Consider the following 27,378-nt stretch of genomic DNA (forward strand, 5'->3'; position numbering starts at 1 on the left):
AAGATCCATATCACATTATAATATATAGTACTAGATAGGTTCGTTACAATTTGATTATTTCTACGATCATGTGGAAACAGAGTCAAAATTAAGAAGAAGTCTACATCTCTTAACGACGTGAGACCTTTTGAGGAGAACTCTGCATATAAACCTAATGTTAAGAATATGTTTTGGATTGATTTAGCATAACAAACAACATTCATGTCCAACGAAATTTAACACCTCTCATTTTTGTGTTTTAATTTGTACAATTCATATCCAAATGGAGGAAGTAGCTAGTCGTTTCGTGCAGATTATAACAACAGAAAGTAAACTGAAATTTTGTTTGGTATTATATATATAAATGTGAAGAGTGAATGGTAGAAACAATATGATTAAGCTAAGAGCCAAAAGTCCTTGTGACGTTTAGTAGTTATGAGATATCCTCCAAACTTGCTGCTCTTTCTTCTTACTGCAATGGTCAAGCATTTTGCATTTTGAATACAGTGTTCCACAACTCTGTTTTTCGACTTTTTTCCTAACCATATCCTGCGTAAACGCCACATTATTGATCTTTTTCTTTGTCCCAATACCAACAATGACACTTTTCTCTGCTTTGCTGCTTCTACAATTGCAGGCCCTTTTTCTTTCCCTTCTTCCACTGCAATCTCTACTTGCACCTGTTAACACACAAATCATCACAATTAACAGTTTTTTCCAATGAATACAATCTTGGGCCGCAAGAAAAGCATCTCTTTTTCTGTGAGGATGCACCCACAAGCAAGCATCATATTCGATTATGACTCCAATACAAGCTCATAGACAAGATATTGGTGTTACCCGAGAATCCTCCTCCCAACACCTACGTCATGCTTGGGAATCAAATCTATGACATTGACTTTGATATCACTGGTTAAGACTAAACGTTTGTCATCATATCAAAACTCAATTTTATTTTTTAACAATATGTCCACCAAGAAAGTGTAATATTGATCATGACTTTGATTAACGCCACCTCAGCCCCCTCGTGGGTCTTGCCATAGACATGAAATAGACGTTGCCCAAAACTTCTCTTATTAACTTTAAATATTGTATTCAACATCCAGATTGAAAACAAATGCATTTTGTTCATGACGTTTCTCTCTCACACGCACTCAAGATAAATGATTTAAATCACTAAATAAAGAGACAAATTGCTTAACAGCAAGTAAACACATGCTAGCATGAAGCTAAAAAGTAGGAGTTGTTAATTTACTTGTTATGTTGAAGTGTTGCCTAGAGAAAAAGGTTACTTAACCTACTAATTGGCTTCATTATGCCAACCAGAAATACTGAACAGCACTTTTTTAATTATATTTATTGGTAACTTTCCATGTGATTTGGTACGGACAATATTTGGACTGACACTATTCTCTTATTCAATTATCTAACTTGGGCCACTTGGACTTGCTACAACATTATTAGGTGAAAACAACAGTTTTATTTTGAAGGATCGTGGTGGAGTAGTAAGTATTCTTTCATGCTTAATTAAAGGTCTGAGTACGAGTTCCTCTATGTATGGTGTTGCGTTTATTAGGGAGTCTTTACTTCTCAACGTGAATTTGAATTTAGCCCGACTCTAATGTGAAATTCAAATATAGAGCAATTTCAGTACTTACCCCTGGTCTCTTTGTTTGACATATAGTTTTCATGGAGTAAAGAAGTTCATAGGCTCTTTGAATAATTTCACTATTCTCATTTTCACCTACACAAGTAATAAAAACAGGAACATTAGTCACATCTGTTTCATTTCACATGTTTTAAAAAGAAAGACGTTTAAATCTTGTGATCTTAAAAATGTCGGTAAAAGTTTTACCTTGTTTAGTGGGCTTGACTACAGAGAGAAGAATAATTGTGTCATGGCTTTGAACAGTATGTGTAAGCGCCCATTGCAGAGCACTTTTGGCTTCAACACTAGTATCAACCATAACCATGACTCTATTATTGATCCCATTTTCAGAATCCGTCTTCGATTCATCGGTGTTGTAATTCATCTCAATGCTGTTTTTGCTTGAAAAATCAGACTTGTTATCATCGGATTTGATCAAATCAATCGCCTTCTTGTACAGCTGAGAAGGCGAATTACGCGATCGAACATGGACTGCAGTTCGATTCATACAAAATCCTGGTAATTTAACACGCACAGTACGCATCATGTTTGAGAATTTTGTTCAACAAATGGGTGATTTGCGGTGTTTTTATTGAAGGAGTACTAAAACTTTTATATGTTTTAGAATGGGAGGGAGAAAAGGGTGTGTACTTTTATAAGTGTAGTGACTCAAATGTCATGCCAAATCATTTTCTAAAGTGGGGTTCTTGGTATTTTGACGTGCTTAGCATGAAGTTTTTGTAGACCCATACTGACTAATTTGTTGAATTAAATGCCAATGATTTAAGTAGTAGTGTTAACATTTTTGTTTGCCAAAATATGAAAGTGAATACCTAACATTTATTGGTAACTAGCCCTTCGTACATTTTTCTCTTTTTTGACTAAGGTGTTCAACTGATCATTCTTCACTATATGTTGCTATGCAACTTATCGTCTAGGAAATGATAACTGGAGTTTCTTTCTGTGATAAAAATGTCACTATATTACAAAGCAAGTTACTATAATATTTGTGTGACACGAGTAATTTAATTAATAATTTTTTTTTTTTTTTGAATTATTGAAGTTTAATGGTATTCGAATTTTTTGTAACGTGAGGGGCTGTTTGTTTGAAGCTTTTTTTAAAGATCTAAACGTGGGGAAGATTTGTGGTTGGAATCACAAGATTACAATTCATTATTTTTTTTCTCTATTGTATATTATGTATATACAAATCCGTGGATGCTGATTTAGGAACATAATTAATCATCGTTATTAAAAATATATATATATATATTTTTAAGTTCAAATCTAATGCCACATATACTCCTATGGAATTTGGTAGAGCCCCATGTATAAAGATAAATCAATTTGTTGAATTTATGAGACACACAAAAAAAAAAGTCAACTTTATTTGCAAGCTGTAGTTTAGGAGTATTATTATTATTAAATAGTGTTCATTCTCTTTTTCCAAGAAACTTTAGTCTTTGATTCCAATAATGTCAACTTTTAACTCTATCATGTACCCGACCACATAAACCTAAATTGATTGTGTTTTTTGTTTGGATTAGGAGAAAATTGATTCTTGTAGTTTGGCAAAATTCCATTATATACTACTACTATTTCAATATTGACTTGTATGCATTTCTCATTGTGTTATTTGTGTCAAATATACCTAAATAATGGCCCAACCACCACCCACCCATTTTTTAAAAGAAATTGTAAAATTTAGACTCTCAATTTGGATAGTGTAATGTTCTAATATTCAAAGTTGATATACAAATATATTGAAAGCGAATAGCTAGTAGGAATACTATATGCAAATAATACAGATATATAACATATGGTATTTTCAAGATTTTAGATCTTATATTGATAGTGTATTAAAAACACCAACAATATACAAAAGTTAAACTTTAAATGATTAAAATGTTTTTTTATCCTTTTGCGGATAAATTATATACATTAACAATATAAAAAAAAAACATAAAAAATCATTTTCATGAATAATCAACTTTTCTCCACTGGTGGAGTCATACTGGAAACAAATGGGAGACATTCAAGAAGTCTAAGTGGATTAATTAGGACTAAAATATACATGATTGGCCACGGACTATTTTGGACAAAATAGTGTTGTAGGAGTCAATTGTCATTATCATAATCACTTAATAGTCAATATTTTGATTAGTAAATATTCTGGAAGCATGAAAATTCTTGCGCCCTTCATGGCTAAAATAAATATATCCCTCCAATTAATGTCCCCAGAAATCCAATATAAAAACAGATCAAAAGCCTAATTGGAATACTGAAATTATTACGTTCGAGATTCTATATCAATCGATTCACAAAATGCTCCAATTTTCTTTTCTACGAAATGTACTTTTGTATCTAACTATTTCTTGGAAAGTAATTCTTAAACGGTGTTCCTTCCAATAGGATATCAAAAAAAAGTTTATCTTGAATTAATTAAGGTCCACATGTTTACCATTTGTGGTCTTTTTGAGTAATTAATGTAAACCTTTTAAATTTTATGTTAACCATCGACGTGCACGCACACACTATAGATTATATCTATTTATAAAACTAAATGTATATATCGTTGTCGAAAATCTAATCCAATTATTGAGAAGCAATCTGTCCTTAAATGTACATTGATTAAGGCAAGGAAAATTAATAATCAGAATACAAAATAGCATATAAACATATATATGTATAGAATCTAATTGACATATAGGACTACTTAGAATAAAAAATCATATCCTCACTATTGTCACCCTTAATCAGAGGTCTTGATTTAAACATTAAATATGAAAACTGCTAGGACTACCACACTAGGGCTCTTATCGAGCAATCTAAATTTACGAATTCGAGACACCGGTATGAGCAATAAATATGAGTGCTAGTGGTAAAATGTTTTAAGACAAAACATCCAAAGAGAGGATGATATATGGTACTACTACAATATATTGTGCATATTGTTACACAACAGCCATATATACACCATACACAATTAAGTAGATATGAAAGTTGTGTTTGTCTAATATGTAACATACATATATATAATATATGTGCATATACTATTAGTGATTAATAGATAACATAATATTGTCCGCTTGCTTTATACTTCATTAAGTTTTAATTTAACCGTTGAGATGGCGAAGCATCCATGGAGGCATCACAGAAGCACTGTTTTGTTGTTGTTGCCGCGATGATCCTTCTACTTCTCCATTGTCTCCTGCATTTGGGTATGCTTCCCTGCAATTTTTTTCGCGTAGAAATCAAATGGGTAATCATAAAAGGTATGAATAACATGAAAGTACAACGGAAAGTAATATTTTTACAAAAAATTGTATGGGGACAAAGAAAATACCCTATGTGAAGATTGTTAAAGGGGTGTGGCAAAACAAACGAAGATGAATTGAGATGATCATGACTCTGTTGCTCCCACGGAGTCTGTTGGGCCATCTCTTTCTCCCTTTCCTTAACCTATTTTTCAGCCAATATCCTCCAAACTTGTTAAAAGCAACGCGATTCATTGAGTGAAATCTAAAACATTTTACAAGAAAATTTATTATTGTACCTGCTTTGAAAGATTGTTGTTTTGTTCTTGCAATGCCTTGTCCTGTGTCATGTAAAATAAAGTTATATAATTATAAGCAACTTGATCCTATCAATGCAACAAAATTTTCCCTGTTTATTATTGATTACAACACTAAACTACATGAAAAATCTTGTGACACAAGTACAAAGTAAGTTTATATGGAATGGATAGGAAAAAACTATATATGATACGCGCAAAAAAAAAAGGATAAGCTTCACATATACCTTCTTTTGAAGCTCAGAAATGGATTCATGCATCAATTGGTTCTACAAGAAAGAAACAGTCTCAAGTTCAAAATGTTTTCTTAAACAAAGTACTGCACATATATACATATGTATACAACTACATGATTGTTGTTATACCTTTCTAGAGCGAATGTGCTTAAGAGCAGAATCGAGCTGGTGTTCCAGATTCTGAAGCTCTTTCATACTCAATGTGTCCAACTCTTCTCCTGCATAATGCCTGTAAATAATCATATATACCTCAGTAGAAACGAGGGATCATTTATATATAAATACACACATTCGTTATATATGTATACTTTTGGTTTCTTTGCAAAACCTCAAGTCTGGCCTTAAGCTTAGCATGTTCCAAAGTCCAGCTACCCTGCAAAAAGTTACAAAAAAAAAAAAAAGGTTCAAATTTTGATAAACCAAGTCCTCCAGGAAGCAAATTAAATTAAATTAAAATGAGATTTATAATTAGGCATACCGGGGTTATAATATCAGTAGCATTAAGCTGCCTTTCAGCATATGAGTACCTTTCATACCTTTCAAGAATCCTTTCCATGCTAACATGACAAGAGAAACACCAATAATCAAAGATTTTATAAATACTTGCACTAAGCCAGCGCGATGAAGTGAGTGTGATACACTCAACAATATAGCGTGAAAGATTCAATTGCATCAACATCGTGTACAATAATCAGGTTGCACCAAAAAGCTAGAACATATCAACGTGTAACGGAGAGTAATCTAACAGGCAAGTTTTAATATAATCCTATAAGGGCGGAGCTAGGTATAGCTAAATTTAGAAATAGTAACGTGAGGCACAAAACTAAAGGCCAAAAATTCATGAAAATAATAAGCATACAAAGTTTATTTTTATTTTTCATAATTCTTACCTAAAAATAAGCATACAAATGAATATTGATGATATGGATATCAATATTTAATCCATTTCTAGTAAATCATCAATCCAACACATATGGGTCGAATTGGATAGTCCGTTAATTAAAAGGTTCTCGTGAGAACCTCTTCACCCTAAAATTTGTTTAATTTTGTTAAGAGTTAAAAGATTGTTTAATTTTGTTTAAAGTAAAGCTTTATATTTACAGTTTTATTGGGAAAAAAAATGAACTTGTATTAGTATATAATCACCCTCAAATTACAACGTGATATATCTAAAGTTGATTATTATTATACTTTGAAAATACTAAAATTTTGCTACTTCAATATTTTTGAAACATTTTAATTGTTAAAATTAGAAGTGTTATCAGGAGACCCCTTTTATGATCTACATTTCCACCCAAAAAGAAAAAAAAATGTAACATCATTTGATTCACTCAATTTTAGTTGCTTTCGACTTTTCAAAATTGTTATCGAACCTGCATCGAATAACGTACTATTATTTTTTTAAAACACACATATCCATGGACATTTTCAAAGAATCCAAATACTAAAATACCTAGAAGAACAATATCATGGTCAAACAAAATAGTGATAAATACAAATTGAGATCCTAAATTAATGTTGAGAAATGTAAAACATGCTTGATATTTAAATTTACCAATCCCCCAAAATCCACAAATTTAAGCAACGAGCTTTAACAACATGAATAGCTATTGAACTTGTATCTTCTAATACTTGTTATAACTTATTGATAAATATAAAAACTTTCTTCTTGTTGTAGCAAGTGCATTTTTACTATTAAAATTAGGTCAATTTCATCGATGGCCTCCTAAAATTGGTATTAGGTTTCACTTAGACATCTTGACCGGTGATACTCATTTTAGACACCTCATGTAGGTTTCAATATGTCACAGACACTTTTTGCTAACACGTCAAAGTGAGAGTGATACACTCAACAATATAGCGTAAAAGATTCAATTTAGCTATTTTCTTATTTTTTCTTCTTTTCGAATTATTTATTCAAATCTTTCAAGCGAATTTTCTTCTTCTTCATTGTATTACTTTTCTAAATCTAACATCACTTCCATCCACCATTTTACCGGAAAAATGAATACCAACACTCAAATTTCTTATTTATTCTCTCTTTCTTTCTTCCTCTCCTCTTTACCTCCACAAAATAACACTATAAGAAAGACAAAAAAGAGATTCAAAATAATTTTAAAAAATTGATTAAAAAAATACAAGAATTGTTGGATGTGGAAGAGAAGACAACTATCCTTGGGGAGGGGGGAGTTAAATTAAATTTTTTAGAATAATATTTTTATTTTATTTACTATATAGATTTTATAATAATTTTTCAATTAAAATTATATGTGCCACATCATCAATAAGTGTAACACACTCTTCTTCAACTCTTTACTTATTGTCAAAAAAGAATCAAAATAATATAGTAGGACCCTATATAAAGTGTCTAAAATAAACATCATTCAATTAAAGTGTTTAAATAAAACTTGATGCCAACTCTAAGGAGTATGAATTAAACCTTAAAATTAATATTATACATTATTTTGATGTGTATAAATTAATGAGATAGTGTTCATTACTCTTTTGGTGTGACTCATGTAATCACTAATGTCGTGATTTTAACCTCTAACAACTTACTAAAACTTAAATTATATAACCATCGAGTCATGTTTTACAATATTATTATCTCACTACTTTGCTAATTAATCTACGAAAGAATTCTAACACCTATACATAGACAGATTGCGCAAACTATGATTAATGTTGAGATCTCTAATAATGAGAAAAATCTCCTTATTTGAACAATTAGCCAGACAGATTTGTTTACTACGGTAAGTGCTTGGAATTAACCTTAAGAGATAGGTTAAAACCAATTTTTAACAGATCAAAAATATCAATTCAGAAAATTCCATTTCAAGATTTCAAAAAATAAAAACATAAATTTTAACAAGACATCTACCAATAACATATTGATTGACTTTTAAGATTTATGGACCTTCTAAATGTTGTTGAAAACTCAACAGAGAAGAGACTGTCGAACATCTTTTCAGTGACAATGACATAACAATAAATACAAAAATAACAACAAAAAAAGGACACTTTTAATGGTAATTGAGTTAATGTCATTACATTCAGAGCTGCTAAAACTTTAAAAGTTCTTTATATAAATTAATGTTGGTTAGGAATATTCATTTTATTATTGACACTAAATATATATAACAATAATGTTGCTAAATAATTGACGCAAAATCCGTTGTACTACGCTTAGCATATGAGACAAAATATGATGCAATGATAGTTGCATAGAATTAACTAACACAAAATTTAAAGAAGTAATGATAATCCAGAAGATATCTTTATTTTTGAATACATATATACATATAATATCAAAAATCATGTTAAATACGTTATACTATTACAACTTATATAATTCAACCATTCCAATATTGCATTTATTGTTATGAAATATGCTCAAATATAGTAAATGTTGAGCAATTGAGCATGTGCACAAGAAGTTAGGCTTTATGTCCCACTCTCTTATGTACTATTTTGTTGGTGATTGATGAACAAGTAGGGGTCCTTGCCAAAAAAGAAAAGATAAATTGTTTTTCTTAAAAAAAATGAGAACTATTGGAAAGTGTTTGCAAAGTGTGTTTGGTAAAGGAAAGTTGGTTTAGTGAAAAAGAATTACATTAGAGAGAAAAAATATAGTCTCCAATTCATTCTCTACAAAAGATGAATATTATTTTGTCCAAGTGAGCTTTGAAATTAATAATTTGTCCAAGGTTTATAAGAATGACATTGTCGAACTATTGTACTTTGAGAAAAAATCGCAAGTAATGATCTGAATCATCTTAAGGAGAGCAACGCAAAGAAATATTTATTTAAAAAAGGCGACATAATATATTGGAGAGTGTTTTTGTTAATCACATAGCTAGCAAGACACGAACTAGTAATAATACCACCGAATTGGTATGGATACATATCAAGTACATATAAAATTTCTATTTTAACCAAAATTAATAATAATAATAATAATAATTACCAGAGTTTGGCATAAGTAAACTTTTAATTACCCCAATCACAAAAAGCTGAATATTTCATAATTCTAAACTAAAAACTCTCACTTACCACTATTAATACTCTCTAGTACTAAATTTCACTTGTTACAGTATGCTTTTTAGATCTTTTGGTTGAGAACTAGTTATTTAGAATCAATTCTTCTGATTCATAGGATAACTTGTTCCCTCCTGTATATAGAATAACTTATTTCATCATCACTATCGTATAAAAAATGAGATAATTTATCCAAACATATCAACGAAACTTTTATTTCAGTACTATTTTTTTTATCACATCACAATATTTTTATCCCTAGTGCGAAACGATAGTGCATAACCTATTTGGGTTCACCCTTGTACCCAGAAAATACACTAAACAACCATTGAGTATAAATTGAAAGGCTGAACCATTGACGTGGACCATGAGTGCGTCTTCTGCTAAAGTTCAAAATGCTTTAGTCATTTTTATTTATTTTTATCTAACTCAACTAATTTCACGAGATATTTTTCAAATAACTCGCCCACGAGAAACCTTTTTTTTAAAAACTCTTCATGAAAATAGTTGGGTAAAACAGCATCACACGGTACTGGGGTTGTTCATATACTTGAAAGAGAAAGAAAAAGATAGATTATGTTAATTAGCATCGTATTACAATTAATTATAACAATAGTTGCTTTACATTAGTGAAATGACCTCTCCATTTTCTTCAGTTACATAATTATGATGCGCATGGAATTAATTATTTCTTGTATTATTATTCCAATAGATCTGTTTAGTTTTAATTAACAAAAATAAATAATTTTGTTGTATCCATTTTCAAATAGATCTATACAAGATCAAATTCAGAAACAAAACTCGGTACACGTTTTTAATTCTATCAAAATTAAACCCTTAACAAATTAGTTTTGTGTAATTGCATGCAATATTGAGGTTATTTTAATCTACTTCATCACACAAAAAAAAAACTAGAAAAAATAAATAAATAACTATATATACATATATAATAAATAGTATACGTACCAAGAGTCAGTAGAATACTCAAAGAGTTTTCCTTTAGTTGAGAAAACAATGAGTCCAACTTCAGCATCGCAAAGCACAGAGATCTCATGAGCTTTTTTAAGCAAACCAGATCGCCTCTTTGAAAAAGTAACTTGACGATTAATTTTGTTCTCAATTCTCTTCAATTGTACTCTTCCTCTACCCATATTAATTTCTTTCTTTCTTCTTTCTTCTTTGTGTGTATATATATGTATATTGTGCAATGGAAATGGATATTTATGTTTAGTAATTCTTTGTTTTTGGCAAATGATAAATTAAAAAACTGTATCGTTATTGGGAAGTGGAAGGATCTCCCCAGGTAGGAGAAAGAGGTTTCAATAAATACCAGAGTGGTTTCGTCAAAAGTGTTGTCAAATTTCTATTGGTTCACAATACTCTTCAACTCATTTAACTTTTACTCACCGTTTCAAAAACAATTAACTCTAGTCTGACTTGATTGACTAGACACGGAGTTTAAGAGTATAAAGAAGATTTTTAAATATATAATTGTAAACTAAAACATATTTAGAAAAATTGAGATAGTAATAATTAACAAAAACGGACTCACTCTCTCCCTTTTCTCATTATTACTCGGCCGCAAACTCTTAAAAATACACGCCTTAATTAATACTCTTGCCTAATAGAGTATTCATTTAGCACATTTTTAAGAAAATTGTAAATTACTAAGGATATGATTTTTTATATAATGGACAATTGTTATTAAAAAGACGAAGATATTTTTTAAAACTTTTATTCGAAACAAATATGAGAAAATTGGAAAAAAAATTCAGAAAATGTTTTTTTCATACCAAACACACTCCTAAGTTTAAGTAGGGAAAATCGTCTGATATACCTCTCAACTTTGTCATTTAGGGTTGATATACCCCTTGTTATGAAAGTGGCTCATATATACCCCTACTTGTAAACAAATGGCTCACATATACCCTTTTTCTCTAACGGAAATGAAAACAAAATAATTTTAGTCTAAATTTTTATTATTTTTTTCTAAAAAATATAATCCCATATGAATAAATTTAATCCTCGTCAAACATATTTTTTTTTACTTTATTTTGTTTCAATAACTAATTTATAATTATTATTTTGATGATAAAATTTATTTATGTTTCACTAATATTCTTGTAAAACTTATTGTAGATGATCAAATTTTTTCTTCGAATCCGAAATTAAATTACAATACACATACAGAAAAATAGTTTAATTTTTTATTCTTTAAACTAAGAAATGAAAGAAAAAAACAAAATAAGATAAGAAATTCAAATAATTATAATAAAAGAAGTCAAAAAATAATTTATGTATGAAAAAAAATTAAAATATACCTTGAACTTTGATAGAAGAATCATATTTACCCCTAAATAATTTTTTTTTAAAAAATTAGAAGTAATAAATATAAATTTAAAATTAATTTTTTAAAATTTGTTAAATGAAGGGTATATGCGAGCCATTTTGTAACGGCAGGGGTATATGTTAGCCGTTTGTATAACGGTAAGGGCATAGATGAGCCACTTTTATAACGAGGGGTATATAAGCTCCAAATGACAAAGTTGAGAGGTATATCAAACCCTTCTCCTATTTAAGTATTTAGCATATCATTTAATAGAATAAATTAAATAAATACTTTATATGAGAAAATTGAAAAAAAAAATTCAAAAAATGTTTTCCTTCATACTAAACACACTTCTAATCTAAGTATTTAGCATATCATTTAATAGAATAAATTAAATAAATACTTTAGATGAATATTAATTGGTATCTTGATTTAGATAGATAATTGGGACGGGACCTCATGTTCAAATTTTAAGAGAGATAAAAATATTAAATGATTCTTTTCATTGTTTTAGTGTTGTTGAATAGAATTATTTAATACATTTTATTAAAGGATGATGATAATTATTTTATCAAAATTAATCTAACTGTACGAAAGATCATCAAAATATTAATTAGTATCATCCAAAAAACAATTTCTTAAAAATCAGGCAACAAGATATGGAAATAAGATCTTTTGTTTTTTCTTATATTTGAATAAAAGAAAAAGACTACGTATTTAATATCTCATATGTAATATATAATGAATAATCTTTTTTTTTTTAATAAAAGTATCATAAAATTATAGAGCACTAGAAAAATCATTTCTTTTTGACTAATATGGCAGCACATGTTAAAATCCAATGATAATAAAAGAACATAGTACAAACTACTATTTAAATTGTAACTTTAATTTTTGTTAATGGATTTCAGTTTCACCTAAGCGTAATAATGATGGCATTTTTAGTTTGTTTTTAGCAAAAACTCAACTGGGAATAGCTTTTCTTATGTCTACTTTTTCTTGAGAGAGAATATTTGTACACCTTCCCATCCCTATTCTTATGGTGTTACATCTTTCACCAATCAATTATAAAGTTGAAATTTCATATGCCTATTTTATTTTACAAAATTAATTTTCTCTCTACTAACACTTTTACCATATAATTTTCTAAGAAAATTAAACATAAGTAATTAATGGCATTTTGTGTGGCATTTAACAACTTGCTTACATTCTTATATTATTTGTTCATGATGAGGGTCATTTTAATCCATAGATCGTAATCGCTTGGGGATCATATTGAGATTACTAAATGATGAGAATTTTATAATACAAGTAAAACATAAAAATTTTAGATTTATTTTTTAAATTAAAAATGTTAAGAGAAATAATACAAGTAAAACATAATGATGTAATGAAAATACTCTATCAAATAAAAAATTTGATCCTTTTCTAAATAGAAATATTGCTTATAGAAGAATATTAATCATTCATATAATTGTTGCCTCACTCGAGATAAGTTTTTCGAAACTAAAGTTAATTATTTTAAGGACAACAAAATCTCAAAAGAGATTGAATGAATTAGTTATATTATCAGTTAATATATAATTATTAAAATGAATTGATAACAAAACAACAATTAATTTATTTGAGATCTAAAAATGCTAGAAAAAATATATTTAAATAAAAGTATATATGATAGAAAAAAATATTAAAACCCCTCTATTAAGTTTTACACTAAGTTTCTAATCTTGAGTCAGCCCTACTCACGATTTTGCTATGCCAAATTAGTCTAATATTTTAGGAATCATTTAGAGAATGACAGAGAGAATGCATGAGAATTGCTAGAAATAAATGTATTGTAGATCAAAATTTTGATTTTTTACTTAGAGAAATTACAATGGATGCTCGAATGGCTAAAGTGAAAATAATAATTTATATATAAGTCGCTATATATTTAAATTTAGGTTCCCTTTTTAGAAATATCTATATGCGTAAAATATTTAGAAATTTTTTATGCAATTCTATAATCTTTCGTAAAAAATTATACAATCAATCATAAAGACTAGCCTACAACGTAAATCCTCCGCGCAAATAACTTTGTGCCACATGATACATGATAGGGTGGTGGATCTTCACAATGTTCTTCGTACCAATTCACTAGACAATGGCCAAATAGATACCATTAACATTGCGTATGGTGAATTCATAGCCTCATGTAATTTTTGCTTCTCAAGAACCTCACGAAATTAATAGCAGACAACTTAGGCATAGGGGGTCCGGATTGACGAAAAATGAGGACCATTTATGAATAGTAAAATTAAATTTATTGTTTTTTTTATGTATATAGAGCGGATCAAATTAAATTCCTATCGGCTAGTTTATGCATCACTAATATATCTACGCGTGACACGCTATTTAAAAAATAATAAACACTATATGATAATTTTAATGTACCACTCCAAATTAATATTTGGGGAAAATTTTGATGTATAGTGTTTGTGCATATAATTTGTTCTTATTTGGTAAATATTTAGGTCAAATTGTATTATTTGGGATCTTTTAAAAATTGAAATTTTATACCAATTTTTTTTTTTTACAAAAATATTCCCTGTAGTAGTTGTTTGCATTGTATATATAATTTTTTTTACGTGAACACCAATGTAGTGATGAAATATTAAGTGATGATATGGTTATTGATGAAAATTATGAACAGTCGGCTCAGGGTAACAAATTCATGTGCTTTGTCTATTTCATGATGCTTGTTACTCACTTCAAACTATCACATTGCTCTAGCGTCATGCGCATTACTTGTTATTTATTGCAACAAAAATCCAATTGACTTGTAATACAAATTTATGATTAATTTTGATAGTTTTTAAAACTTATGAATATAAAATATTTTTTAAAAAAATATTTTTTTAAAATATTTTGATCAAACAGATGGTCAAATTTTACCTAACCAAGAATATTCATAAATCATGGCTAAATGCTGGCTAATATATGTCACTTCAATATTGCGAAATGAATAGTAGTTTTATAATAATTATGGAAAGGGCAAGTAGGTCCGAATAAAAGATGTAAAGTTGTATAGTTTCTGCTTAATTAAGGGGTCCCAATGCGCTGGCTTCATCACGTATTTTACTAAATACAAAATGAAAAAATTGAACTCCAAATGTGAATTAGGATTCTTTAGCTTTATATTATTTGATCTTTGTACTTTTTAAGTTTTGATTTGTATTTTAATTAGAGATATATTTATTAAATTAATTTTATTAACAATATTTCAAAATTATAAATTTAATTACTACATTTTAATATTAAGCGTAATATAGAAAAAAGTAATAAAACCGCTTTATTCATTTTCTTCAACCATTTTCCTTGAATTCGACCTGTTTTTCAATGTTCTTCCCGGTTTTGGAGCTTCCGTTCTTCTCCGCAACACAATAAGGCCTTATTTGGTTGCACTTAATAGAGATCTGAATTTTAATCATTCATATTTAGCTCATTAAATATGTTTGATTTTAGATATGAATTTGAATGATTCAAATTCAGCCTATAAGTTTATTTTTTTTATTTTAGCAAAAAAAAACTATTAATGAGTGTAAATAGTTCTGAACGAATTAGATATGTAAGAGGCTCTTAACAACATTCGGATCATTTTGATAAATTATCAAATAATAAATCATATCTTCTCTGCTTTGGGCATGCATTTTTATCTCATAACTAAAAACTTTCTTTCTTAATTTTCTCGATCAAACACCATCTATTTTTCAACCGGTAAGTTTTTATAAATCCTTTCAAGTTTTTTTTTTATATTAAAATTTTCTTGTATTGATGTGTGTCGAGAACACTGGTTGTAATAATATTTTTGGTGTATTTGTTGTTTATCAAGTTTTTTCAATGAGAAAATAGTACTCCAAATCATATTTATTAAAACTTCTAAAATTTTTTTTTTTATCAAAAGTGATATATTTTGTTGAAATGAAAATTTTGTAATATTTTATTAATATAATTTTCATTTTTCACTTCTACAATCGATATTGAAAAAAAAAACATTAATTATTTAGTATTCAGATTTATAGACTACATCTTAATATTCAGATGTGTATTCAGATCAAAACTCAAGCCTTAATGCAAATCTTAATATTAAGATTTATATTCAGATTCAAACTTGTTAATCTTAATGAAAACAGATGAGGTCTTAATTTTTTTGAAAACAAATGAGGTATTAATTTACTAAATGGACAAGTAAAATAAAATAATTTTTTAAAATTAAAATCAAGTAAAATCAAACGTACAAAACATTTAATGAAATAAGTATGATTTGTAAGCGTAAATTTTGGTATCCTAATTATAATCAAATCAAATTTAGTTGTCCCCTCAAAATTGCACCACTTATTTAAATGGGAAAATGGTATATAATAAAAAATTACTAATTCAAATTAAAAGTTATTATTATAGTTTGATTTAATTATATCTCATAGTAAATTATTGTTGTTTCGCGCCTCTCCAGGTGAATCAAAGCTCGTCATTCTCGTTCTCTCTCTTGTCTCTCTCGCTTTTATACAAACATAAAAATATAAATATGTTTGTGTTTGCATAAATCGAGAGAAAATTTTATATATCACTCACTCACTCGTCTCTCTCACTTTATAAAAAAACGTAAATGTATAAAATGTGTTTGTTTAGTATAAAGCGAGCTAAATTTGTATATATACATATATTTTTGTTCCCCTCTCTCCCCTTTTCCAGATCTAGCTCGTCACTCTCACTCACCTCTCTCACTTTATACAAATATAAAATACATTGTGTTTGTGTTTGTATGAAGCAAGAGAAAAATGTATATACAAATACAAATGCACATATTTTCGTCCTATACGCTTATGATTATACAAATACAAATTTTCTCAGCCCAGCTTTTTTTTTTTGTCTTTCTGTCTTTCTCGCTTTATATAAAAACATATTATACAATTGATCTTTTATATATGTATACTAAAACAGATTATACAACTGTCTTCTTTTGTATATGTATATTGAATTATACATATTTTTGTTTTTCATGAAATACAATTATGAAAACTATAGTTATAACATATAAATGCAATTTCAATATTTGCTATATGTGAAAGTTACTCTACTTAAATTACTCGAGATTATAACAAAGGTGTGTGTATATATATATATATCAGAGAGAAAATTTTAGACCTATAATTTCTTTAACGGTTTTTAGTAGTAAAATTTTAAATGTCGAACCGATCAAATTTTTATCATATATTAATTTTTTTTATAACCATGCACCGATCATCTATAAGAGGGAAAATTTTAGACCTATAATTTCTTTAATAGTTTTCAATAGTAAAATTTTAAATGTCGAACCGATCAAATTTATATCATATATCATCCTTTTTACAATCATGCACCTATCATCGCAAAAACTCCGAATACACCTCTATTCTGAACCACGAAAAAAAAAAGTAGCATGCGCGAAACTTCATAAAAATAAATAAGTTAAAAAGCATAGGCTGAATTTGGAATTGGTCTGAAATCATCAAGTGTTATTATAGACATCAAAAAGTCAAAACAAGACATGAATTTATAATGTTTGTCTTTTTCTCATATAGACTTCGATGACAAAAAAGGCAGCTAATATTATAATAATTCACGTCTCTTATTTCACCAAAATAGAATCCAAACATACCTGTAGTCGTTTCGACTCATATGGTAACTATTTTTACCTCTAATTTTAAAATTGTGAGGTCACATTTTTATCCAAAAAAAAATAATCAAAAATCGAAGTTTGAAATTAAAAAAAACTATAGTATCTCACAATAAAAAGATCTTAAACCAATAGATGCTCAAATTATTTAAACTAGTAACTTAATATTCTCTCATAATCAAATGATTTTTTTTCATAAAAACATAATTATCTAACTTACATTTTAAATTATAACCCAATTTATTTACATTACAATTTTTTTAGCCCAAAACACGATTCGATATACAATATATATACAAAAAAATTACATATATACATTATTGATAATACTATATAAAGTTATAAAATATAGTGTACACAAGTGTGTGTATATATATATATATATATTAATTAATATATTGTTGTACAAATTCCTTTCACTTTTAACATTACACCAATTGACTCAAAGAAAATAGAGTAATAAAATTCTGACACATCAAAAGTGGTAACATAAATGTTACTCCTATTTAATATCAACAATATTTGATTTAAAAATTAATACACGTGGAGGTGAATGTGCATTCTTGCCTTGTTTGTGTTATGATATGAAAGTCAAATAAGTCATGATTATAATAAGTAGCAAATACACCAAAAGGGAAACACTAGGAAAAAGAACAATACTAATGTAAACAACTCAATAATATTGTCTCTACTCCAATAGAAAACTCTACTTATTTTACCACACATCATATAGTAAAAAATTATGTATATATATATATATATCAAGCATCAATTAACATATTAGATCCATCATCCAAAATCATAAACATGATACAACTAAATATATATGAAACAAAATTATAAAAGAAGAACATATCGATAGTATCAAGTGAAATTTCACTAAAAACGATTGTGAAAGAATAAAGTATACCCAAAGACCCTCGATTTATCGATTACATAGGGATTTCACGTGGGTTGGGCCCAATTAAAATTGGCTTCATATGCAAGTTGCGTTAATGGGCCCTTATTTATCTCTTTTAGGTAATCATAAATTTTGACAAATTCTTTTGCTTGGCCGAATCAAGTAAAAATGAGAGGCATTTAAAGGATGTCTAAACTTGGTAGCTATCCCTTTTTGTTATGATAAATTTTTTTACTATTTCATCTAATTTTAATAATGAAAATCATCATTTGATAAAAAAAAATAATCATAAAATAGTAAAAACCTTGTTATTTTTTTTATCTTTATAAAAATAGCGTCATTATATTATATTTTTTGACATATTTTTCTTCAATATTATACTATAAGCTTTTTTTCTTTTTCTGAATTTCAATATTTTCAAATTTTCATCAAGTTTTCTACTCTTATGTCTGAAGGATGTTAAAAAAGAGTGAAATTTAGCTGGAGTGGGTGGGTATGTAGTCCTTTCAAAGCCCAAAAAAGTAAACACATGTGTATGGGAAGCAAAACCTAGTAATTGATGCCTTGGAAAAAAAAAAAAGGAGTTAACAAGATTTTTTTTTTTTTCGAATAAATTGTGAATTCTTCTTATATATATATATGTCAATACTAATTTTTTTTAAAGATGTTTTTCGTTGCAAGCTTACATTGCTTATAGACGTAATATTAGAATAGGTTACTTATATTTGAACGATACTTTAAATCTTATATATTCGAAACGCAGACGTTAAAGTAATTGCATATCTTGTCTCCATAGATGCCTAGATTGCAAATGAATTAGATTCCAACGTCATAATCTCGATCGAATTATTCTTCACCTATTTAAAGTATTGGGGATAAAATAGTGGTCTTCTTTACACTTTGTTCATTTGTCTATCACATTAACTTATCCATCTTCCTTATTCTGTATCTATTTATTTGCTATTCTTTTGTTTCAAAGTTATTTCAAGTAGCATGATACATTTTTTTTGGTTCAAATATGATTGTAGACATACAAATATTTAGGGCAATGGTATCTCAAAGATTGGGATTGAATTAGCTATAATACTTTATACACTACGTCAAAAATAATTATTAGCAGTAATTTATTTTTAATTGCTTTTAAATATATTTTTTTAACGGCAATTAACATTTTTTGTATATGTTTCTAAAGCCTTTAACGACATTGGTCTAATGACGCTTAACTAATGTCGATAGGAACTTTAGCATTCTTTATTATAATGTCAATATTTATTATTGCTAAAAGTTTTTTTTGTTGTAGTGATATATGGGAGGTGGGATAACTAATTCAACCATGTTGGTAAATATCTCATGTGATTAATGATTATTATATATGATCTCATTAATCAAACAAGAGATAAAATAATAATTATATATTTACTCTCGGGGTTGTTCGAGTACAATTCATCATACCAAATAAGCACTAATATTTGTTTTAGACCAAGCATTTAAGAGTTTTTCGTTGTTGATAAAAATAAATAAATATTTAATTAAACATCATCACATAAATTGACGCGTTCTGACAATTTTTGAAAGCCTTGTTGTTGATGTTGAATCCCAAAGTGTCTACATATAACCAAAAGGCACAACTAGGGCCAAGTCACTCTATTCATGAAAATCTTTTATTTGCTTCTCTTCGATAAAAATTAAATCAATCATAATTCACAACAAGCATCGCTCAATTGAATCCTGTAATGTATTATAGATAAGCACATTCGAAATATTCTTTTAGGTGCAACATTAATATATAGTACAAGATAAGCATATGATTCAATGATACAAAAAATACAACAATTCCATTTAATTACACATTGTGATACAATCAGAAATGCATGGTCAGGAGGTTTCAAATGTTAAAGTAGCAACTTATGCATACATTACATTTACTGTCCTCGATTAATCGATCGCCGCCATAATTCCTGAAGAGAGTTTCGAAATAAAATTTGCAACAAAACAAAAAAGGATGATAATACATGCAATACATTATTACTGTATAACTGTTTAACCAAACATGGATTAGCTTGTTCGAATTATCAGATTAAAGCATCCATCCATGAATAAATCCATTCATATTGTGTGCAGTTGCCGCTGCATTCACCTCATCTGTATTAACAGGATTGTACCTAGAAAAAAAAATAACCACAGAAACAATCAAATGTAATAGTAATAACATGAAAATTATTCACTACATGATAGTAACGATTTAGAAACCGATCAAATATCATATCTAAACAACAGAAACTCTCATCTATTCCCATTTAGCTATGTATAAGCTATAGATTATATGAAAATCCAACTAACTATATAGGAGCTATTTTGCGATGGATTATCTAGGAACTATTTTTACTAGAAGTATTTAAACCTGTTATAACAATGATCAACTTTACTTCACAATCTTAACTACGTTCTGTTGAATTAGGTCACACCCCCAAAACTAGCTCAAAGAGAGTAGGATTGTCAAAGCCTTATAAGAAGCCCACCCATCACATTAATCATCAATATGAGACTTTTTGTTATTCATTAACATTTAATCTAGAGTGACCTGTTATAATAAATAATGTAATGTTGGACTATATTGATTATTGGCCTTTTTTTTTTCCTTATAATAACTTATGTCAATTGTGTGTGCCCAGTACTGTCCATCCACTAATCAAGTAAGATATATAGTACGATTACATTAGTACACGTACCAAATAACTTTTGTTAGGGCTTTAAGAGCATTCCCCACATTTTTGTTTATGTTAGACCGTACCTTGGTGCACATTGATTTATTAATCGAAATAAAAGTAAAAAAAATTGAAATTATTTTTAATAATAATAAAAGTAATTACCCAAAATGTGGAGAAGAAGAATGCAATCCAAGAGGCTGAAAGAAACCCTCTGTGTTAGGGAGACGATTTTGTTGATGCATAAGTTGATGATCACCTCCATCTTCCCAACACAATCGAAGTGGAAATCCAGCTACACTTTCTTCTAACTAATAAAAAAAAACACAACACCAATATCATCAGTATAAATACTTCTTATGTTATCGAGTTACCTAAGTATTTAGATTTATAATTTTGAAAATAAAATAAGTTATTCATTACGCACGGCTATCAAGTTAGTTTACCTTTCTACGGAGTAATCTATTAGATTCTGCAAGCATTTGCTCCTGTAAAATTAAAATTCATCGTAAATTTTAAATAGAAGTCAGGACTTTTGGGCAGATTCCAGTATCCGACCCATCTCTTTCTGCCGATTCCCCGTCCACAAGGAATCGTGATGTCTTTCTACGGAATTGCGGGTCCCAGAAAAAATGGCTGTTGTTGAATCAGCTGTGAAATACGCTCTTGCTCACGAATCTGCTGTTCTAGCTCAGACCAGGCTATCTCCGAGAAAATAGGGGTCCCGAACGGGAGAAGAATAAGGCAGGCTGTCCTTTGACTAGTTTGTTGTTTTTTCACGACTGGAGTGGGAGAGTCAGAGTCGAAAAGAGGATTCCGCCTACATAGGGTAGAAAAGAATGCTTTGCTCTGCGTCGAACTTCAGCCCCTTCGAGTTGGCCGTGAAACACTCCGCCTGGGGAGTACGGTCGCAAGACCGAAACTCAAAGGAATTGACGGGGGCCTGCACAAGTCCCGGTGTGAACTCCCCTACTGATCTGACTCCGGCGGATTCTCGAGAAGAGAGGAGCCGTGGTGGTCCCCCCCGGACCGCCCGCAAAATCTTGAGAAAGTCTTTCATTTGTCTACCATTATAGACAAGCCCATCCATTTCTCGCGCATAATTATTCCATTTATTAATTATTGGAAATTTGTAGAATTTTATAATTACCTTTTGTTGAAGATCTGCAAGCTGATCCAGCATGAATTGTGTCTGCAAATTAAAAACAATGTCGTAGGATACGATTGGCAAAATGAATAAAAAAGTAATCATATAATCCGACTCATTTTTTAGTGAATAATATGGATTTTCGTATTAGGTATAATGCATAAATATGCCCTTTAATTTGATTTTATTTCACATTTATGTCATTCAACTTTGTTTATACATAAGTAAGCACTTAAACTTGTATAAATTTGAACAAATAGACACATGAGTCCTGCGTGACACAATACACTTAGGACACCATTTAGGACGAAAAATGACATGTAGGACATATATATCTATTTGTTCAACATTATATAAGTTTAAGTGTTTGTTTGTATACACCCAAAGTCGAAGAGGTATAAATGTGATTTAAAACCAAGTTAAAGGACATATTTATGCATTATGCCTTCATATTATATATCGATTAACTTAGTTTTTTCAAAATTAAAAATAGACAAATCAAATATGATATATACATATATATATATTCTTTTGTTAAGACTATTTTTGACTCGCTCATCTTGTTTAGTTTTTTTTTGTTTTTTGTTTTTTTAATATATGACCTATGTTCATTATTCATCTTTATAAACTATCTATCAGTTAGGATTTATGTATAATTAGTTTATAAACAAAATGACTGTTGTAAGCAAAGACAAGATAGTTTAATTCGCAATCTACCCATAATTGCAAGGATCAATAACATATCTTATTGTTGAGATTTCAAATTTTACATTTTAAAGAAATTGTATACTTCAAACTCAAACAAAAATAAAGGTATTGTGAATTTCTGTGAGTAAAATAATGTGAGGATCAACAGATAGCAAACTTATTGGGCTAGCAATTAAGGTAACTTTTAGATGATTTTTCTGTATAATTAGATTAAATAATTTACCTTCCTTGACCTGATTTGCTTTAAGGAAGACTCTAATTGATTCTCAAGCTGCTCAAGGTCCTTCGAGCTTAACGTGCCCAAATCTTCACCAAGAAAGTTTCTGTGTAATTTTCATTAAAAAAATATCAAATTAAATCAATGGTTGGACATAAGGACCATATTAAATAACGTATTTAAATTAATAATACATCAAATTATATTTAATCTGAATCTCGAAAAATAAAAACATGAGAATTCATTTGAGATAAAGATAGTGAACAGAAATTACCTCTGAGATCGTTGGAGGAGCTCAACTCTAGCTTTTAGCCTCAGATATTCGTGGTAGTTATTCTGTAAGAAAACAATTAATTTAAGGGTCTGAAATATCAATATGAAAGATGCTCACAAGTTAAATAGATGAATAACAATAAAAAATGAAAGAAAAAAAAGGGTCATTTAAATGAAAATCGTCGATTTTAAAATTTTATGAATCAACGATTATAATCCGATAGATAGAATTGTTTTGCATTGACTTATAGGATTCTCTCACCCTAATTAATTAAAGTAAGGTCTTTGGTATGAAAAATTCTATTTAAAAAGTATTATGTGGTGAATATTTTGTTGATTTATTTTATTCACTTATATGGTTAGTTTAAATTTTGAACTTTTTGTAATTTATGAAAGTATGAACCGATATAAAATTAGTCAGGGCTCCAATGAAAAAATAAATTAAAAAAAGAACATTTCCTGTATGCATGATGGTTTTTATTTATTTTTTGAGTGAATATGCGCTTCAAAAAAATTTAATTAGTTTTTGTTAGAACAAAATTAATTAATGCAAAATTAACTATTTTTCATCCAAGACTCAACTCAAGAAAATTTTAAAAACAGTTTTTCGAAATAAGTTTATTTTCCTATTAAGAATAACTTATCAAGAAATGAAATATGGATTAGATAAACTAATAAAACAAAAGAAACTACTATATATTATTAGACAGATAATATCTTACCCAGTAAGTTTATGGTATGGTTATTTTAAACTTTTTTGGGATTATTATTTCGAAAAACTGTTAGGATAAATTAAAGAATCGCTACTATTATTTTACTGCAATTCAACTTGGAGTAAAGTTCAATGTTTTCGGGAGTTCGATGAATTCACAAAGCTATTTCATATAAAAACTCAAAAATAACTCAAATTTGGGTGCGCCAGGATAAAATTCCCGATAGCTTGCAAACCATATAGGAAAAGTAACCCACAGGCCACGGACAAGTCCAATCCGACAAACTCGACCAAAAAGACATTACTATTGTTTGTGAGACGCTTCAAACTTGAGATCTCCAGCGTGGATTCCCAACTCAGCAGCCCATACTTATATTTATATTAAATAACTTTCATTTCTAAATATCCATTTCAGTTTTCTCCAAATATTCCTTTTTTCTAAATTTCAAACTCTTATGTCACTAACTGACCAAATAATATTATCATGGAAAAGATGAACAGATCAAAGAGTACATGATAATTATAGTAAGAATATTTAAAAAATTAAAAACATAATTTAATTTGTTATTTTTAAACTAAAATATGTCGAATCTATTAAAATATTCTTAAATTTTGTGATTTTTAAATATACTAGTTAAAAAGTTATTACTTATTACTGATAAATAAAGAGTTGCCAAAAATAAATAAAATGATGCATATTAATCAAAACTAATTATTTTTTTTAAAAAAAAAGCCAAATAAATTAAAATATAAAGCAGTACCTGAGTATCAGTAACTGATTGGTTGGCTTCCAAAGTAGCATAGCTGCAACGTTGGTACTTTTCAATTGTTTTCACCATGCTGCATTAACAATATGAAACATCTACTCTTTTATTTTTTGTTTTATTACATTATTGTTTGGTATTTATATAGAAGTATAATTAAATTTAAATTAACAGCGAAAGTTTCACATTGAAAAATAAAACACTTATTTACAAAGGCAAGTTTGTATCAAGGGGACTTGAATATAATGATCTCTTAGTTAAAGCGAAATTAATACTTATCACTTTACCATGGCAATCCAGTAAACATCTATTAATTTCATTTGATTCTTTTTTTTTAACACGTTGCAGTGCATTATTATGAAGAAAAACTCCCAAGTTCTATAGTAGGTCATTTTAAATTCAATAAAGATCCTAATTACCACACACACAAAAAAAAAGAGGCTTTTTCCTATTATCAATTAACTAACCGAAAAATAAGTGCTAAACATAAATCACATATTTAATTATTGAAAAGGAAGAATTGATTAACTCGTGCACAAAATTATAGAGAAGCATATGTTCTGAGGAGAGTATTGAAAAAATTGATAATGAAGGTGCATAATTAAGGGTCTAGATAAACTCATGTTGTTTAGATTTATTGACTTACAAAATAATATTAATTAAACATACATAAATGAAATGTAGTCCTTTTAATCAAAATATACTTAACTTACCTCACTTTGAGTCAGGATTAATAAAAAACAGTCTATACACTACTGCCCTCGTATTTATAAGATTACACTAAATAAATTATTATCGATGTAATTTCTAGCAGTAAAATTAACAATTTATATGAACTCGGGGTCACAAATTTTGAAAATTATCTGGTGGAAATAATTGTTATTAATTAATCTTAACAAAAATATTTAAAATTATGGCTGCTTATTGGAAACCAACATAAGCAGCCTTTGTTTATCCGTCTTGGGAATTAAAGAACAAAAATAACAGATTTTTTATCAACTGTCAAACATGACACCTAGTCTGCAAATCAAATCTTAACAGTAAAAATATTGTAACATGTAAAATTTATAATAATATTTTCAGAATTTTTAAGTTTCGATTCCCAATAATCTGATACGATTTTTCATATAATCACTAAACTAACTCTATCTCATAAATATAAAATTAAGAAGAATTATAATTTTTTTGAAATAAAAACTTTCAATCGAGTAATTATCTAATCATCAACCCTCAATAGTTTCATTGAAAAATTGAACGAAAATCTATCGGAACTCATTAAAAAAATTCAATCTACAGATCAAAAAATAACTCAATGTATGGGAAATCTTTTTCCTAAAAGAATAATCAAGAACATTCTGATCTTAAACGCTTTTAAAACAATTAGAACAAAAAAAAAACATAAAAAAGAAAAAAATTCCATATACACAAAAGTTCCAAAAATAAATATACATTAGTAGATCTTTCAAAATCAACTATTTAAAATATATTTATATAAAGAGACAGAAAAAAAAAGAAAAAAAGGATCTTATATGTATATAGTAAAAATACAGTACATATATAATTCAATATATATAAAGACAACATAGATCTTGCATTATAATTGAAGTCAGAGATAAAAAAAAAAAAAAGAATTACTAAATTTAATGAAAGTACTTTGTAAATCAATTAAGGGTTTTGGTAATGAAGGACTTAAGGTTTTTTTTTAAAAAAAATAAAATCTTTGATGTTAATATAATAAAATAAAAAATACCTTGAAGTGCTGCAAAATTCATAGAGTTTACCCCTATTAGAGAAGATTATAAGGGCAACTTCAGCATCACAAAGAACAGAAAGTTCATAAGCTTTTTTAAGAAGTCCATTTCTTCTCTTAGCAAAAGTGACTTGCCTATTTATTTTATTTTCTATTCTCTTAAGCTCAACTCTTCCTCTTCCCATTGAGAAATCAATCTTCAATTTTTTCAGAGATTTTAAAAAAAATAAGAAAAGAAGGGGGGATTATTGGTTACAAGCTCAACTACTTTTGGATAACAAAAGGTACAAATTAAAATAAATGAAAGAAAGAGAGAGTTGGAAATATGGAAACCCTGGGACTTTCTCTATCTTTGGTACCTTTCCATTTACACCCCCACTAAAAAACCCAAAAGTTAAAACAAAGAGCATCTAACTATTAATATCACGTTAGAAACGTGCGATCATGTCATTTAAAAGTTTATATCGATAGAGATAGTACATTTTTGTTATTTAATTATAGGGGGAAAAAAACAAATATATCTTTGAATTATCATTAATAATATGCAGATATCTTCCGTCATACTTTTGGGACGATATTGGTGTCCCCACCGTCCAAAAACTAGAGCATATATATCCTTTACTCTAATAAGACTGAACAGAGACACGTGACACAATCATATTCATTGATCATATATTCAATATGAAAATGACAAGTCGGTGG

The 27,378-nt window shown here is 28.3% G+C and overlaps 3 protein-coding genes across 5 annotated transcripts; all 3 read right to left on the reverse strand.

Annotated features, from left to right (window-relative positions):
• Positions 1-204: 204 nt before the first annotated feature.
• On the reverse strand, positions 205-2,404 carry LOC101244175 (uncharacterized). Its single transcript, XM_004236453.5, has 3 exons — positions 1,835-2,404; positions 1,638-1,723; positions 205-659 (listed from the first exon to the last, which is right to left on the reverse strand). The coding sequence occupies exons 1-3, from the start codon at positions 2,172-2,174 to the stop codon at positions 375-377; spliced, it is 711 nt and encodes a 236-aa protein (XP_004236501.1). The 5' UTR covers positions 2,175-2,404; the 3' UTR covers positions 205-374.
• Positions 2,405-4,483: 2,079 nt separating this feature from the next.
• LOC138347306 (agamous-like MADS-box protein AGL8 homolog) lies at positions 4,484-11,008 on the reverse strand. Its single transcript, XM_069295312.1, has 8 exons — positions 10,442-11,008; positions 5,916-5,994; positions 5,746-5,810; positions 5,567-5,666; positions 5,429-5,470; positions 5,184-5,225; positions 4,974-5,089; positions 4,484-4,858 (listed from the first exon to the last, which is right to left on the reverse strand). Exons 1-8 carry the CDS (start codon positions 10,624-10,626, stop codon positions 4,744-4,746), a joined length of 744 nt encoding a protein of 247 aa, XP_069151413.1. The 5' UTR covers positions 10,627-11,008; the 3' UTR covers positions 4,484-4,743.
• A 9,200-nt stretch (positions 11,009-20,208) lies between these two features.
• Positions 20,209-27,065, reverse strand: LOC138347305 (MADS-box protein EJ2). Of its 3 annotated transcripts, XM_069295310.1 has the most exons (8): positions 26,677-27,045; positions 24,924-25,002; positions 23,452-23,513; positions 23,184-23,283; positions 22,256-22,297; positions 21,552-21,593; positions 21,271-21,416; positions 20,209-20,562 (listed from the first exon to the last, which is right to left on the reverse strand). In XM_069295310.1, the coding sequence occupies exons 1-8, from the start codon at positions 26,859-26,861 to the stop codon at positions 20,478-20,480; spliced, it is 741 nt and encodes a 246-aa protein (XP_069151411.1). In that variant the 5' UTR covers positions 26,862-27,045; the 3' UTR covers positions 20,209-20,477. The 3 variants fall into 3 exon arrangements, 2 of the variants coding, with proteins under 2 accessions (XP_069151411.1, XP_069151412.1); XR_011220113.1 differs by having other exon boundaries at positions 21,552-22,297; positions 26,677-27,031; XM_069295311.1 differs by lacking the exon at positions 21,552-21,593 and having other exon boundaries at positions 26,677-27,065.
• Positions 27,066-27,378: the final 313 nt, after the last annotated feature.

The sequence above is a fragment of the Solanum lycopersicum genome, chromosome 3 (genome assembly GCF_036512215.1).
Source record: "Solanum lycopersicum chromosome 3, SLM_r2.1".
NCBI lineage: Eukaryota > Viridiplantae > Streptophyta > Magnoliopsida > Solanales > Solanaceae > Solanum > Solanum lycopersicum.

Bases quoted from the DNA above. Each gene is read 5' to 3' on its own strand.
- LOC101244175 (XM_004236453.5), bottom strand. From the start codon at position 2,174: ATGATGCGTACTGTGCGTGTTAAATTACCAGGATTTTGTATGAATCGA. The intron at 1,724-1,834 runs GTAAAACTTTTA...TTACTTGTGTAG, and splicing joins AGTCAAGCCCACTAAACAAG to GTGAAAATGAGAATAGTGAA. The intron at 660-1,637 runs GTAAGTACTGAA...GTGTGTTAACAG, and splicing joins GTCAAACAAAGAGACCAGGG to GTGCAAGTAGAGATTGCAGT.
- LOC138347306 (XM_069295312.1), bottom strand. From the start codon at position 10,626: ATGGGTAGAGGAAGAGTACAATTGAAGAGAATTGAGAACAAAATTAAT. The intron at 5,811-5,915 runs GTATGCCTAATT...AACTTTTTGCAG, and splicing joins CTACTGATATTATAACCCCG to GGTAGCTGGACTTTGGAACA. The intron at 5,090-5,183 runs GTACAATAATAA...GCTGAAAAATAG, and splicing joins ACAACAATCTTTCAAAGCAG to GTTAAGGAAAGGGAGAAAGA.
- LOC138347305 (XM_069295310.1), bottom strand. From the start codon at position 26,861: ATGGGAAGAGGAAGAGTTGAGCTTAAGAGAATAGAAAATAAAATAAAT. The intron at 25,003-26,676 runs GTATTTTTTATT...TTGTTAATGCAG, and splicing joins GAATTTTGCAGCACTTCAAG to CATGGTGAAAACAATTGAAA. The intron at 20,563-21,270 runs GTAATTACTTTT...TTTTTTTTCTAG, and splicing joins TCTTCTTCTCCACATTTTGG to GTACAATCCTGTTAATACAG.